Source organism: Piliocolobus tephrosceles, chromosome 10 (assembly GCF_002776525.5).
Source record: "Piliocolobus tephrosceles isolate RC106 chromosome 10, ASM277652v3, whole genome shotgun sequence".
NCBI classification, from domain to species: Eukaryota; Metazoa; Chordata; class Mammalia; order Primates; family Cercopithecidae; genus Piliocolobus; species Piliocolobus tephrosceles.
This window is the reverse complement of record NC_045443.1, coordinates 66238697-66253504: the sequence shown is the minus strand read 5'-3', so window position 1 is coordinate 66253504 and position 14808 is coordinate 66238697. Positions and strand designations below refer to the sequence as shown.

At 40.9% G+C, this 14808-nt stretch overlaps 1 protein-coding gene across 3 annotated transcripts in view; it reads left to right on the top strand.

Moving 5' to 3' along the window:
- The window catches only part of CPM (carboxypeptidase M), a 110318-nt gene that overhangs the window by 26791 nt on the left and 68719 nt on the right, over positions 1 to 14808 (top strand). The window contains exons 1-2 of one of the 3 annotated variants that reach the window (XM_023195336.1): positions 4177 to 4210; positions 4527 to 4689. In XM_023195336.1, coding sequence (XP_023051104.1) covers positions 4530 to 4689 — 160 coding nt within the window. In that variant the 5' untranslated portion in view covers positions 4177 to 4210; positions 4527 to 4529. Of the gene's footprint in view, positions 1 to 4176; positions 4229 to 4526; positions 4690 to 14808 lie in introns of those variants that run through there. The other 2 variants (XM_023195335.1, XM_023195337.1) reach the window with 2 other exon arrangements.

Sequence of the window (14808 nt, the reverse complement as noted above, 5' to 3'; positions counted from 1 at the left end):
GTTTTCTTGTTTGCTTTATCTAAACAAGATCTTACTATTCATTTTACTTTTATTATCTGCTTCTTGCCTGAACAATTTATCTTTCCAAGTGAATAAATACAGATCTACATTGACATTATGAAAAATAATTAATTGTACAGCTATAATATTCTTTAACCCAGGTGTCTCAACTTCAGCACTATTGACATTTTGGGCTGAATAATTCTTTGTTGTGGGAGGCTGTGTTGTGCATTGAAGGATATTTAATGCCTCCCTGCCCTCTGTATCAGTACAGTACTAGATGCCAGTAGCTCCCATCCCTAGTTATGACAATCAAAAATGTCTCCAGATCTTTCCAAATGTCTGCTGTGGGCAATACTAACTCAAGTTGAGAACCACTGATCTAACCAATCTGCTATTGTTTGACATTTAGATTTTATCTACTTTGTCACAATTTAAAGCAGCAGGACTGATGAAGCTCCTCACATATACAAACTCAATACACCATCAAATTACTTTTATAGCATACATTTCTAGCAAGGAATGGCACATTTAAAATTTTGATGTCTATTCCCAGACTTCCCTCCAGAAAAATTGTATTAATTTAGAATAGCATTGAAACAGCATAAATGTCATTTCCTGAGATCCTGTCTACTTCCAGGTATTGTCAGTCTTTTTAATTTTGCTTTGTGATAAGCAAAACAAAATATTACTTTACCTTTTTAACTTATAATTCTTTGATTGCTTACCAGATTGGCAACCTTTACTATGTTTATTAGCTATTTGTGTTACTGCTTTTATGAACTGCTTATTAATCTCCTTTGCTCATTCTTGATTTTGTAAGAATTATTCATTTCTTATTCCAGTTTATAATTTTTCTCATAACCTGATTTAAACCTTTCTTCTTATAACCTTTATAAGGCTTCCTGTACAGAAGTCATACATTTTTATGTTTTTAAATTATTTTTATTATGGTTTTACCTTTAATGGCGCCATGCTTAGAAAGATCACCTCTAGGGCCAGGCCTAGTGGCTCACGTCTGTAATCCCAGCACTTTGGGAGGCTGAGGCAGGCAGATAACTTGAGGCCAGGAGTTCGAGACCATCCTGGCCAACATGGTGAAAACTCATCTCTACTAAACGTACAAAAATTAGCTAGGTGTGGTGGTGGGCACCTGTAATCCCAGCTACTGAGGAGGCTGAGGAAGGAGAATTGCTTGAACCCGGGAGGTGGAGGTTGCAGTGAGCTGAAATTGTGCCACTACACTCCAGCCTGGGTGACAGAGCAAGACTCCGTCTCAAAAAAAAAAAAAGAAAGAAAGAAAAAAAAATCACTTCTAAAATCTCTAAACTTCAGTATTTTACTCTTGTAGGCAAACCTTTTATTTTGCTGTTATCTTTCATACTCTAACACTAAATCTTTTTTCTCTCTAGACCAGTGCACCTTAAAGTTGAATGTACATATACATCATCTGGAAATCCTATTAAAATATGTGTTCTGATTCAGTAGGTTTGGAGGGGGGTGAGAGATTCTGCATTTCCAACAAGCTCCCAGGTGATGCCAGCGCTGTCCCTGGCTCGCATTCTGAGTGTTACTAGCTCCTAAACCTTCAGCACTCAGTCCTCCGTACCCGCTACCTCCATTCTCTGACTCCTTCCTGAAGTTGCTTCCCTTCTTACCTAGTGTGAACCCCGATGGCAGCAATTTCAGCTATAGCTCATCTCTGTTTTTCCAAAACAACAATCCTGGCAATCTCCATTCCAGTATTGATGAAGCCACCATTTCCTCCAGTCTCCAGCCATAGCACCTTGCAGGAAAACAGATAGTGTCCATGTTCTTCTATTAAAAAGATATGATTTCTAAGGTACATCAGCAAGCCTTCACTTTGCTCCCACTCAGTTCCCTTCCCCATTCCTAGAGTAACTTTGCCTAAAGTTAATCTCCTCAAGCTCTAGTCCCCCTCCTCTCAGACCTCTTAGTCAATGAACAACAATGAAAGGAGAACTTCTTTAACCCATCCAGTGGAAATAACATTTAGCATAGTGACTACTGACACAATTAAAAAGCAAAAACAAAAAACAACAACAACAACAAAAACCTACTCAAAGACTCAACAATGTCATATTAGATTTTTCAACTCTTGGGCCAGGTGAGGTGGCTCACTCATGTAATCCCAGCACTTTGGGAGGCTGAGGCAGAAGGATCACTTGAGGCCAGTAGTTCAAGACTAGCCTGGCCAACATGGTGAAACCCGGTCTCTACTAAAAATGAAAAAGTTTGGCAGGTGTGGTGTAAAAATACAAAAGTTAGGCAGGTGTGGCAATGTGCGCCTGTAATCCCAGGTACTTTAGAGGCTGAAACACAAGAATCGCTTGAACCTGGAAGGTGGAGGCTGCAGTGAGCTGAGATTGCACCACTGCACTCAAGTCTGGGCAACAGAGTGAGACTGTATCTCAAAATAAATAAATAAACACATAATAAGCAACTTCTCTTAAAAAAAAAAAAAGATGGCTGGGCGCCATGGCTCAGGCCTGTAATCCCAGCACTTTGGGAGGCTGAGGCGGGCAGATTGCCTGAGGTCGGGAGTTCCAGACCAGCCTGGCCAGCATGATGAAAACCCGTCTCTAGTAAAAATACAAAAATTAGCCAAGAGTGGTGGCAGGTGCCTGTAATCCCAGGTACTCCGTAGGCTGAGGCAGGAGAATTGCTTGAACCCGAGAGGCACAGGTTGCAGTGAGCTGAGATCAGGCCGATGCACTCCAGACTGGGCAACAGATCGAGACTCTGTCTCAAAAATATATATATAGTAGACACAGTCAATAAGTGTCCGTGCAAGAATTGGCGCCCATCCCATGAGCGCCTCAGCTCTTGATCCACTCTTCTCTGCTGCGGCAGAATCACAGGAAGTCTCAGGGAGGCCTGAGAACTCAATTCTAGGAAAAGTATCTGTATCTGTAAGAAAGAAGGAGCAGAGAATCTAACAGTTCTCAGCTCTTGAAGGCACATTAGATTCATTCAAGGTCCTCTTTAAAAATACACTTTCTTGGGCCTCCATGAGAAAAATTCTATTCAATTAGTCGGGGGCTTGCATCCGTATTTTTAGTCTGTAAAAGAGGAATGTTATCTGAAATCAGTGGTTTTCAAACTTTTTGTATCCCCCGGACCTTGACGGGGCCCCAATACCCTGATACAGTTACTTAGAACCCAGGAGAGAGGGGGAGAGAAGAGGGGAGAGGGGGAGAGAGAGACGGGGGGAGAGAGAGGTGGAGAGAGAAGGGGGGAGACAGAGACGGGGGGGCGGGGAGAGAGAGAGAGAATGAGAATGATTTTTTTAGAGAGGTAAAAAGGGTTGGCCTTCGCCACAAACCACCTCTCAGGTTTAAGTGAAGCCTTCGTTCTCTCTCGTGCAGAGACCATGCCATCCTTCCAGAAATGAGCATTTTAGGACGAGAGACCTGGAATTGGCCTAAGACTCAGGTGCAGGTGGGGGAAGCATCGGATTTACAGCAGAGGTCCTGCCTTCTTCCATGTGACTTCCAGTTTTAAATTCAATTCTAATTTACTCAAATCCCACCCACTATGTAAATTTGTAGGAAGATGTCCTGCACTCTGCACTTTGTGGCATTTAAAACTTTCACACACCCGCGCGTTCTTTCTTGAAGCCCCGCGATTGCTGAGCCTCGCTGGGCAGCTTGGCACCGCTGGGAGCTTGGCTCGCCCTGCCGGGGCCGACACCGCCCATCCCGCAGGAGCCCGCGTGGGGCTCAGGGCACCCAGGACTCCGGACGCGTCCCGGCTCCAGGTGGGCCCCGGCACCGCCAACCGCAGGAAACCGGCCGAGTCCTAAACTTCTTCCAAGTGGCTGTAGCCAGCGAGAGTGTCCCTCAGTGGAGCGCCTTGTGGCTGCCCAGGCCACAGCCATGGCCGAGGCGAGGACACACTTCTACCCTGGGGCGCCAGCAAAGACTGTCCGCGAGCGGCGACTCCATGTCCCGCAGCCCTCCGCCCCGTTCCGCCGCCCGCCCCCCAGTACCCGCAGCAGCGCCACCAAAGGGCACCCCGCGCGGGCGCCGGCTCTGCTAGGTGCGAAGGCGGCTGAGGCCCCGCCCGAGAGGCACCCGCGCGGCTCCGGAGTGGGCTGGAGGGACGAACGGGGGCGGGGCCCAGGCGCTCCCGCCCCCTGACCTGGCTATAACACCCAGCCCCGCTGGGCAGCCGCGGGCGGGTAGAGGTGCGCGCTTGGGACATGGTGAGGCTGGGGGCGCGCGGGGCCGGGCGCAGCTGCGGCAGCTGCTGGGCGGCTGAGGCGCCGGGAGGAGGAGGAGCGGGAGACGCCGGCTGCTGGGTTGAAGGCACCGAGGCTGCTCGTGCTCCCGGTCTCCGGTTGCACGGCTCACTCCCGAAGGTGTTGCTTCCAGCTTTTGCCTCCTTAAAAGGCAGGAAGCGTCAGTGTCGGGAGACCCTGAGACCTGAGTACCGAGCCGTAGCCGGTGATGCCCCCGCCTGCCCTCATGTGTTCTCAGGTTCTTATTTTTATTCATCTCTAGAACATGAACTTCCCGTACCTCTGGCTAGAGCTGTTGCTGCCTTTGGTAGCTGCGCTGGATTTCAACTACCACCACCAGGAAGGGATGGAAGCGTTTTTGAAGACTGTTGCCCAAAACTACAGTTCTATCACTCACTTACACAGTATTGGGAAATCTGTGAAAGGTAGGGTCCGTCTCTGCACACTTTCCCAGACCCTTAGTACTCCCTTTCGGTATTCATTAAATATGCCCCAGCTTCCTGTCTGCTCTCCCATGCACCTACTCTGAGTGGCAAAGAACGGGTCAACCGGTACCACGCGTGTTGGTTGATTTCTGCTTTTGTTGGGAGGAATAGTAGGAAGAACTGATTTTTACTGGACTTGTCCGTTCTAATTTAGTGTCACTGAGTCCTTTGCATTATTGGAGTTCTGTCTTTTTGGATCTTGCAGACATTGGTTATTTGGGATGTGTGTTTTAGTTCCTTTTCAAGATAAACTCCCAAGTAAGTCCATTTATCCGTTTCAATTCCCCTTTGTGTGGGCTTCTTTAAATATGACTTGGACTGTTAATACCATTTCTTCAAGTCTCTTTTAAACTGAAATAATGCAGTTTTGTTGGTAAGATTTCTATGTTATATGTAATTAGTCTTTTATTTAAAGTTATGCAAAACGATCATTTATGCAAGGTTCTTTTAATCTAAGTAGTACAGTTCTGTTGGTTAGATTTGTGTCACGTATAATTAACCCTATGGCTTAAAGTTATGCAAAAAAGTGGTTCTATGATTAAAGGCTGTTTTCAAAATGTATCCATTTGAAGAAGACAATGCTAGATAATGAATATACATTAGTAGTGATTGAAACTCTTCCCAACATTTTCATATTTATCATTAATAATTTATTGTTCTAAGTTAGAAACTACGTAAAGTTATTTTCATTTTTATAGACAGCAAGTTTGAATCAAAGAAATTAAATAATTTGTTCAAGGTCTCCCAGATGGTGAATTTTATAGTCAGCACTGGCATCCATTCGGACAAGGCAAATAATTTGATCAGATATCGTTATTCCTTTTTTCTTTCTTTTCTTTTCTTTTCTTTTCTTTCTTTCTTTTTTTTTTTTTTTTTTTTTTTTTTTGAGACAGAATCTCACTCTGTTGCCCAGGTTGGAGTGCAGTGGTGCGATCTCAGCTCACTGCAACCTCCACCTCCCGGGTTCGAGCAATTCTCCTGCCTCAGTCTCCCGAGTAGCTGGGATTACAGGAATGCACCACCACACCTGGCTAATTTTTTTGTATTTTTAGTAGAGACAGATTTTCACCATATTGGCCAGGCTGGTCTCGAACTCCTGACCTTGTGATCCTCCTGCCTCGGCCTCCCAAAGTGCTGGGATTATAGGTGTGAGCCACAGTGCCCAGCTGAGATATCGTTGTTACTTAATCATCTTTTATTATCCTGATGTTCCCAAAGAGGTTACCAGAAAACTTAGTCCTTAAATCAAAAGTTTCAAAAAGTTTATGCAATTTGGATCTCAACTTTTTGTAAGGTGGGTTCAAACTCTGCCTGGATTTTAGCTCTGAGCTTTTGAGTCAATTGAGAGTCTCGTAATTACCATATCCTTAATCATTTTTCAAAAATAAATCAAGGCTATGGCTTCTATATTAAAGAAAAAGTATTATATAAATGTATTTATGTACAATGCAAAGTCAACATCCTGGACTGTGTGTAATAGTAACTTTGTTTTTAAACAGCATTGCCAAAGAGTTGGTGCCAGAATTACTCTGTATTACTCTATAATTCAAAATTATACAGGTTGGGTGTGTGAGAAATCATATCTTGAATCAGCATACATATTCAGCCTTCTGAAATCATTTTCCCCTAGGGCTAGAGTAGAACAATTTAAAAAGATCTAGGAATACTAATTATATTAATTAAAAAATATATAGAACACAACCAGCTTGAGTTATTGTTCAGTCATCGTTTCAACCACAAGACGATGAGGATGTTGTTAATTTTAAGTACTAAGTGATTTGGTAAGGTTTTGTATTTTCAAACACAATGTGCTTATGACAGTTGGGGGCTCTCTTTCCTAATATGAATCAGCAATTGTGATCTATCCTGCATGATGTCAAACCACAATCACAGTGAAAGTCCGCAAGCTTAATTTTTTTTTTTTAATTTTACCTTGTATGCACTCTTGTGGTTAAAGGCTTGAGGAGTTATCATGTAAAAATGAAATCTGGCGCTAGTGGTTAAATATTTGTGTTGAATATGTTGCTCTGAATAATAACTCGGATTAAGAAAAATCTCAAATCTGCCATTTGGCTCCAAGTGGTAGATTAAACTGTATGCCAGTAACTGGGAGTCAGTTGCCAAAGTGTCACTGCACATTAGTGTGACAATTGAGAGATGGTGCTCCTTTGTTGGTGCTCTTTTTCACTAGATATTTTCCCTAACCATTCTGCCCTCTGGCGTAAGATAAGTTTGCTTAGAAAACAAAATTTATGACCAGGCCCAGTGACTCACACCTGTAATCCCAGCACTTTGGGAGGCTGACGCGGGAGGATCACCTGAGGTCAGGAGTTTGAGGCCAGCCTGGCCAACATGGTGAAACATTGTCTCTACTAAAAATACAAAAAATTAGCCAGGCGTGGTGGTGTGCACCTGTGGTTCCTGCTACTAGGGAGGCTGAGGCAGGAGAATAGCATGAACCCAGGAGGCAGAGGTTGCAGTGAGCCAAGATCATGCCACTGCACTCCAGCCTGGTTGACAAGAGTGAAACTCCATCTCAAAATAAAAGAAAATAACACAGAATTTGTTATACATGTGTTATTTATTTATTTATATTACACGTATTAACACGGGCAGTCTTACCCAGAGAGGAAAGTAATATTCCTACATAACCAAATACATGTTTAGTTTTTGTAAAAACTTAAATATATGTGATATGCCTATGTAAATATATGCATATCACATATTTTCTTTGTTGTAATTGTGGATTATATTCTGCTTGTTTTTTCATTTCGTGTTATTTCCTTATATATTTCCATGAACTGACAAAGTCTGCAGATGTGAATTCGTTGCTGTATAGTATTTTATCCTCTTGATTATGTGAATTTTCTTAGTCATTCACCTCTGAGCATCTGTAGAGTTTTTGGTTAACTCTGTTATAAACAGGGATGCTATAAAACCATTGATACCTATCATGATAATTACCTTCTATTATTATTGGTGATTTTTAAAACTTTTTTATTTTGAAACTTTTAAAATCCACACAAAAGTTAAGCACACAGATACCCAGCTTCAGCCATAGTAGACCATATTTCAATTGAGTCTTTTGAAGGAAATCCCACTGCCTCGCAACATAGTAAAGAAAGTCTTAGGTGAAATGAGATGCAAAAAAGTACTGATGACTTAGTTCAGAAAAATCAGAAAAGGTACAGTGTTCATCAGTTTGTTCATTCAATCCTCCATTCAATTAAGGAAGCACCTCCCATTTTTTGCCCCTAACCCCTTTGTCTAGAAGGATGCCTGGCACACAATCAATAATCTATATATATTTATTTAATGGATCGAATATTTGCTGAGCAAAAGCCATGGGAGGCAAACAAAGATGTGCATCATTCATTCCCTGCCATTAGGCAGCCCATTTTCAAATACAAACATATTTACTGTGAATTTCTCAGAGTAGTCTCTCCACATATACCCCAAAATTAGTTTAGGAACATTTTATTTTTTTTAAAAAAAATGAACCCTTGTGTTGAGAGTTGACTTTCAATAGATAGCAACAAAAGAGCTGCTCTGCTACATACAAAACCCCAAAGGGCCATTTTAAATGAGATTTCCTACTATCTATTTTAAGAATCTTGTCTTGGCTGGGTGTGGTGGTTCATGTCTATAATCCCAGCACTTCAGGAGACCAGCCTGGGCAACATGAGAGACTCCATTTAAAAAAAAAAAAAAAATTTAATTAACCAGGCATAATGGTGCATGCCTGTGGTCCCAGCTACTTGGGAAACTGATGCAGGAGAATCACTTGAGCCTGGGAGTTCAAGGCTGCAGTGGGCCATGATCGTGCCACTGTACTCCAGCCTGGGCTACAGAGCAAGACCCTGTCTCAAAAAAAAAACGAATCTTGTCTTGCCTCTTGCTAAGTCTAATCATCATTGTATCTGAATACGGTAGGTGGGATAATAACATCTTCCTTACTAGTAATAATATTATTAGAGATTTTTTAAAGCCAGTCAAATTTAGTAGTCTCTGTTATCAAGTACTTTCCATGTCGTAGATAGTTTAATACATTATTTCAATCTCAGCAACTCAAAGTAGGTGTTATCCTCATTTATAAAACAGGTAAAATGAGGCACAGGTTAATTAACTTGCTGAAGATCACATAGCTAAGTGTTAGAAGATTCAAACTCAGATCTGCCTGTTTCCCAAGCACCTCTCTGTTCTCTTTTAAAAAGCAGCTTGACACAGATGGGGATGATTCCATGGAAGTTGAGGTCATTAGTACAGGGTTTTAGGATCATGATTTGGGCACATTTGACCTGAAGGTATAGCTTCTACCAAAGATCTAGAGCTGTTCAATTCTGTAGCCATTAGCCACTAAGCAATTGAGGAGTTGAAATATGACTAGACCAAACTGAGATGTGCTAGAAAGTGGCTTTGAAGACTTAATACGAAAAAGGAAAATATTTCACTAATAATATTTTATGTTGATTACATGTTGAAATAATACTATTTTAGATATGTTATATAAGAAATATTTTTTAAAATTAACTTCAAGGCCAAGAGCAGTGGCTCACACCTGTAGTAATCCCAGCACTTTGGGAGGCTGAGGCAGGTGGATCGTCTAAGCTCTGGAGTTTGAGACCAGCCGGGGCAACATGGCAAAACCCCATCTTTACCAAAAATACAAAAAATTAGCTGGGCATGTTGGCATATGCCTGTCATCCTAGCTACTTGGGAGGCTGAGATGGGAGGATTGCTTGAGCTTGGGAGGTGGAGGTTGCAGTGAGCCAAGATTGTGATTGTGCCACTGCATTCTAACCTGGGTGACAGAATGAGACCCCCACCTCAAAAATAAATAAATATATAAATAAAATTCAATTTCACCTGTTTCTTTTTACATTATTAATATCACTAGTAGAAGATTAAAATTATATATATGACTTGCATTATATTTTGATCGGACTGTGCTGCTTAGAGTGCAATTTGTTATTATTAATTTTTTCCTGACTACAAAAGGATTTCTAGTTCATTTAGAAAATTTGGACCATACAAGAAAGCACCAAAAAGAAAATTAAAATCTCACCATCCAAAGGAAACATTTAGTAGACTGGAATCATACTACACAGTTTTGAGCCTTTTTACCCCCCTGAGTCAAATATCTTATTTTGTTCATCCATGCAAACATGTTATGTCTAAAACTTGATTTTAAATTTCTGTTTTGTGTCCTATCAATAGGTATATTATTGTTTATTTAACTTATGCCCACTGGTGAATATTTAGTTCGTTTCTAAACTTTCCCTGTTATAATCAATGCTATAGTGAACATCCTTGTGGCTAAGACAGCAAAAATCTGAGCACATGCTTTGGAACCACCCTGCCCAAGTTCAAATTCTTGATTCTCAGTTTTGTAGCTACATGACCAGGGATCTTTAGAACAATTCCTGACACATAGTAAGTGCTATGTAAAAGCTGCTATTATTATTATGGATACACACCCAAAAAGGAAATTACTAAGTCTAAAGCAGTTTTAAGTATTTGATATACGTACCAAATTGCCTTCCAAAAAGATTGTGTTGATTTATAATCTCTTGGGAAATGCATATTACGGAAAATAAAACAACTCTTCTAAAACTTACACTAGTCATAAATCAATACTGTCATTAGAGCTTTGAAAGATGACTGTAGTATGTATTTTTCATTGTTATATTTTAAGTATGAGGGAGAATTTATTTCTCTTGCATCCTTCCCTAAGAACTCTCACCTTCCCATAATCAACAGACATTTACTGAATTCCTTTACTAGGATTCCTATACCATTTCAGATGTTCAGAAATCTTCCTAACATTAGTTAAGATTCTTGCTCCTAAAAGGAAAGTACTGTGTTTACATACACAGATCTCTCATGATCACTTGCCCTCGACTGGATAGATTTTAGCTGGTGATTTACCCTCAGAAAAGAGCACTGTATGTAAAATTTTGGCACAACACTTGATCATCCGTCACACTCTGCTCATTTCCCAAATATGCTCGTAAAACCAGTTTGCTTGAGATCCTGCATAAAATGCCTATTGGGATGCAAATACTGACATATTGAGGATGAATATCAAGAAAACCACTAAAATCCAGGAACTTCAGCTATAATATACATGTTTGTGATTTAAAGTTATATGGGTTTAGTAAGCCTTTCCCCTTTAACATAATATGCAGAGTCCCTTTCTGAGACATTTATCAGCCATCAGCCTTATTCTCATTCTTGAAACATTCAGGGTTTCTTAAAGACACTGCCTTTTTTTTTTTGGCACAGAGTCTCGCTCTGTCGCCCAGGCTGGAGTACAGTATCACAATCTCGGCTCACTCTGCCTCCCAGGTTCAAGCAATGCTCCTGCCTCAACCTCCTGAGTAGCTAGGATTACAGGCGCCCACCACTGTGCCTGGCTAATTTTCGTATTTTTAGTAGAGACAGGGTTTTACCATGTTGGCCAGGCTAGTCTCGAACTCCTGACCTCGTAATCCGCCTGTCTCAGCCTCCCAAAGTGCTAGGATTACAGGTGTGAGCCACTACACCCCTCCTATCACTTATATTTTCATGCTTACATGAAGAATGTAAGTTGTGTTTTTAGTTTTTTTTTTTTTTTTTCAGTAGAGGCAGGGGTCTCACTGTGTTGCCCAAGCTGGCCTTGAACTCCTGAGCTCAAGTGATTCTCCTGCTTCAGCGTCCCATAGTGCTGGGATTGCAGGAATGAGCCACTGTGCCCTCTGCCTACAATTTTCTAATGTCCTCCATAGGTGTAAGATGAGCTTACAATTATCTGAGCCTAAAGCCAAGCTCTTTTTTTTTTTTTTTTTTTTTTTTGAGACGGAGTCTCGCTCTGTTGCCCAGGCTGGGGTGCAGTGGCCGGATCTCAGCTCACTGCAAGCTCCACCTCGCGCGTTCACACCATTCTCCTGCCTCAGCCTCCTGAGTAGCTGGGACTACAGGCACCCGCCACCTCGCCCGGCTAGTTTTTTTTTTTTGTATTTTTTAGTAGAGACGGGTTTCACCATGTTAGCCAGGATGATCTGGATCTCCTGACCTTGTGATCCGCCCGTCTCGGCCTCTCAAAGTGCCGGGATTACAGGCTTGAGCCACCGTGCCCGGCCTTACCAAGGTCTTTTTTATATACAAATACAACATATTTCCCCCCACAGTTTTAATATATACTGAACTTTTCAGGGATGCCACTATATGTAAATTGAGGGGAAATTATATTTTGTTTTGCTCTCAACATGACTGAAAGATATTTCATATTCAGAAAATCCTGACAACAGTGACAAAAGAGCCAAATGAGTCTGCATTTGTAATCTATATGTTCACGGTGCCTCTCAAGTATAGATACAAGCATGTGACTTCTTCATTTGTCTTCCAGTGGAGCGCCCAAGTTTTTGCATATGGATACCATATTTTATGTAAATTGCTTTCTTTTTTATTTCTGCTTTATATAGTTGAACACTATATTGATCTTTTGAAATTATGTATGTAAATGTGTTAGAATTGGATGCCAGCATAATAAAATAGAAGTTGCAAAATATTGGATATGAAAACAAGAGGCATCATCTGATAGGGTTAAGAACTATTGGTGTAAAAGCACAAAGACAGCTGATAAGGACCCACTTCAAGTTCATGTAGCCAACATCCAAAAGATGCTTAGTTTCTGTTCTTAATCCCTGAATGTGTGTGTCTGATGGTAACACTGTGGTGACAGCAGTATCTAGAGTTGAGATGTGATAACTGCCATTAGCCCTGATTCCTCCTTTCAGTTTGTGTATTTAGAACACCCCTTTCTCTAAGAGTGCAAAGAAAGTAAGATGTTAAAAAAAAAAATCTTAAAGTGAAATTACCCCAAAAAAAACAAAAAACAGAAAACCACACACACACACACACACACACACACACACACACACACACACACGCACATTATATCAAATACCAACATGCATTTGGATTAAGGGAAGGAGACTAAGTCAAATTTAGTCAAATCTTTCTGCTTGGAGCTAGGCTTGGTCCTGTAGTCCCCAGCTACCTGGGAGGCTTACACAGGAGGATCAGTTGAACCCAGGATTTTGAGGCTGTACTGCACTATGATCGCACCTGTGAACAGCCACTGTGCTCCAGCCTGGGCAACACAGCCAGAGTCTATCTCTTTAAAAGAAGCAAACAAACAAGCAAACAAACAAAAAACACTTCTATCTAGTGATTTCAAGCAATTGACATTCTTCCTAGAAATTAAATGTAATACTGTATAGTAGTTTGTGAAAAGGTTAGTAAGTCCTAATTTGAATTTGTGTTAAAATAAAACAGACACAAAATGCACATTAAAAATGTTTCTCATCTCTGTTTTCTGAGGACTGCTCCATGTCACAGGTTTTAAAAACACACATTTTCTATCTGTGACCTTTCACATACATACCTTTGTCAAGCTCAACTGGAGGGCTTAATCTCCACTGCATCAAAAAAAAAAAAAAAAAAAAAAGCTGCCAACTTCAAACAAATTGCCTTGGAGGTGGCTTCACAGAGTTATCATACACTTACCCGGAGTTGAAGATAACTACCTTGACAGTGGGGATACAAAGGCAGTAATGATAGTGCTTACTACCCCAGTCTTTGGCCTATCATGGAATTCAGGGGAAGCCAATTAAATAATCCTTCTGTTTGTTTAAAGAACTTTCCATTAGTCGCTTATCCCATTTTTAAATTATTCTGATGCGAATGTGTGAAAACTAGAACCCCACTTAAAAATCACAACTAAAGTAACAAGTATTGACAGTTATTCAAACACATAACTGAGCCTCCTTTCCCACATAATGCACATACACATATACAAATACAGGCAGGTGAAATTTAGCATAACATCCTGTTTTTAGAGCAGGAATAAATGTTAGAACTATTTCATCATTCATTAGGTTAATTGAAACAGTTCAAAATGTTGCTTCCTCCAGAAGCCTTTTTCTATTCCCCTGGGCAGAGTCAGAGTCTCCTTGCACACCTCTTCTCCTCTTGCGCATCTTCTAGTAACTCTATGTGCATATACAGGCCAAAGACCAGGCTTTGTTCAGCCTTGTATCCTAGGCACTAAGATGTGATTATTACATGTAACAGATACTCTCAGGGACAAAGATGAAGAGTTATTATATGCTTATTAAATGAAACATGAATGCAAATATATTGTATGTAGTATATTAAATAATATATAAGTATATAGGATGTACATTTTTAGATATACTTTTATATTGTTACATATATTGTATGTAAGTTTATCTATATACTTTTATATGGTTACCTATATTGTATGTAAGTACTACAGTCCCTCAAGAAAATGACACTGTTTTCTTATAAACTTTTTGTTAAAATTAGTTTTATATTAGTAGTAAATAATATGATAGCTTAGAGAGGTAGAATTGGGGAACCCCAATTATGCCCCAGTTCAAGATAAGTTTCTGGCATGTAGGGAAAAGCCTCAGAGAAGTTAGGGACTTTCAGGCAGTAAAGGACACAATTGAATTATTCACTGGCTAGCCTAAAATGGATCTTACCCCCTCCCTTGCCTTCAGCCCCCCAAAACACTAACCAAACATGCAATAAGAAAAGAGTAATTATAGAAGGTTCACCACCATTACCCTCACCCCTGCCTTCATTAAGAAGTGTTTAGGCCGGGTGCGGTGGCTCACACCTGCAACTCCAGCACTTTGGGAAGCTGAGGTAGGTGGATCACTTGAGGCCAGGAGTATGAGACCAGCCTGGCCAACATGGTGAAACCCCGTCTCTACTAAAAATACAAAAATTAGCTGGGCATAGTGGCAGGTGCCTGTAATTCCAGCTACCTGGGAGGCTGGGGCAGGAGAATTGCTTGAACCCAGGAGGTGGAGGTTGCAGTGAGCTGAGAGCCGAGATCGCACCACTGCACTCCAACCTGGGTGACAGAGCAAGACTCTGTCTCAAAAAAAAAAAAAAAAAAAAGTGTTTAAGTAAATGCCTCTGGCTTTATTTAAACAGTCCAGGAATAATCAAGGGTCTGTCCCAGAATTTTGACAAAGAAAAGAA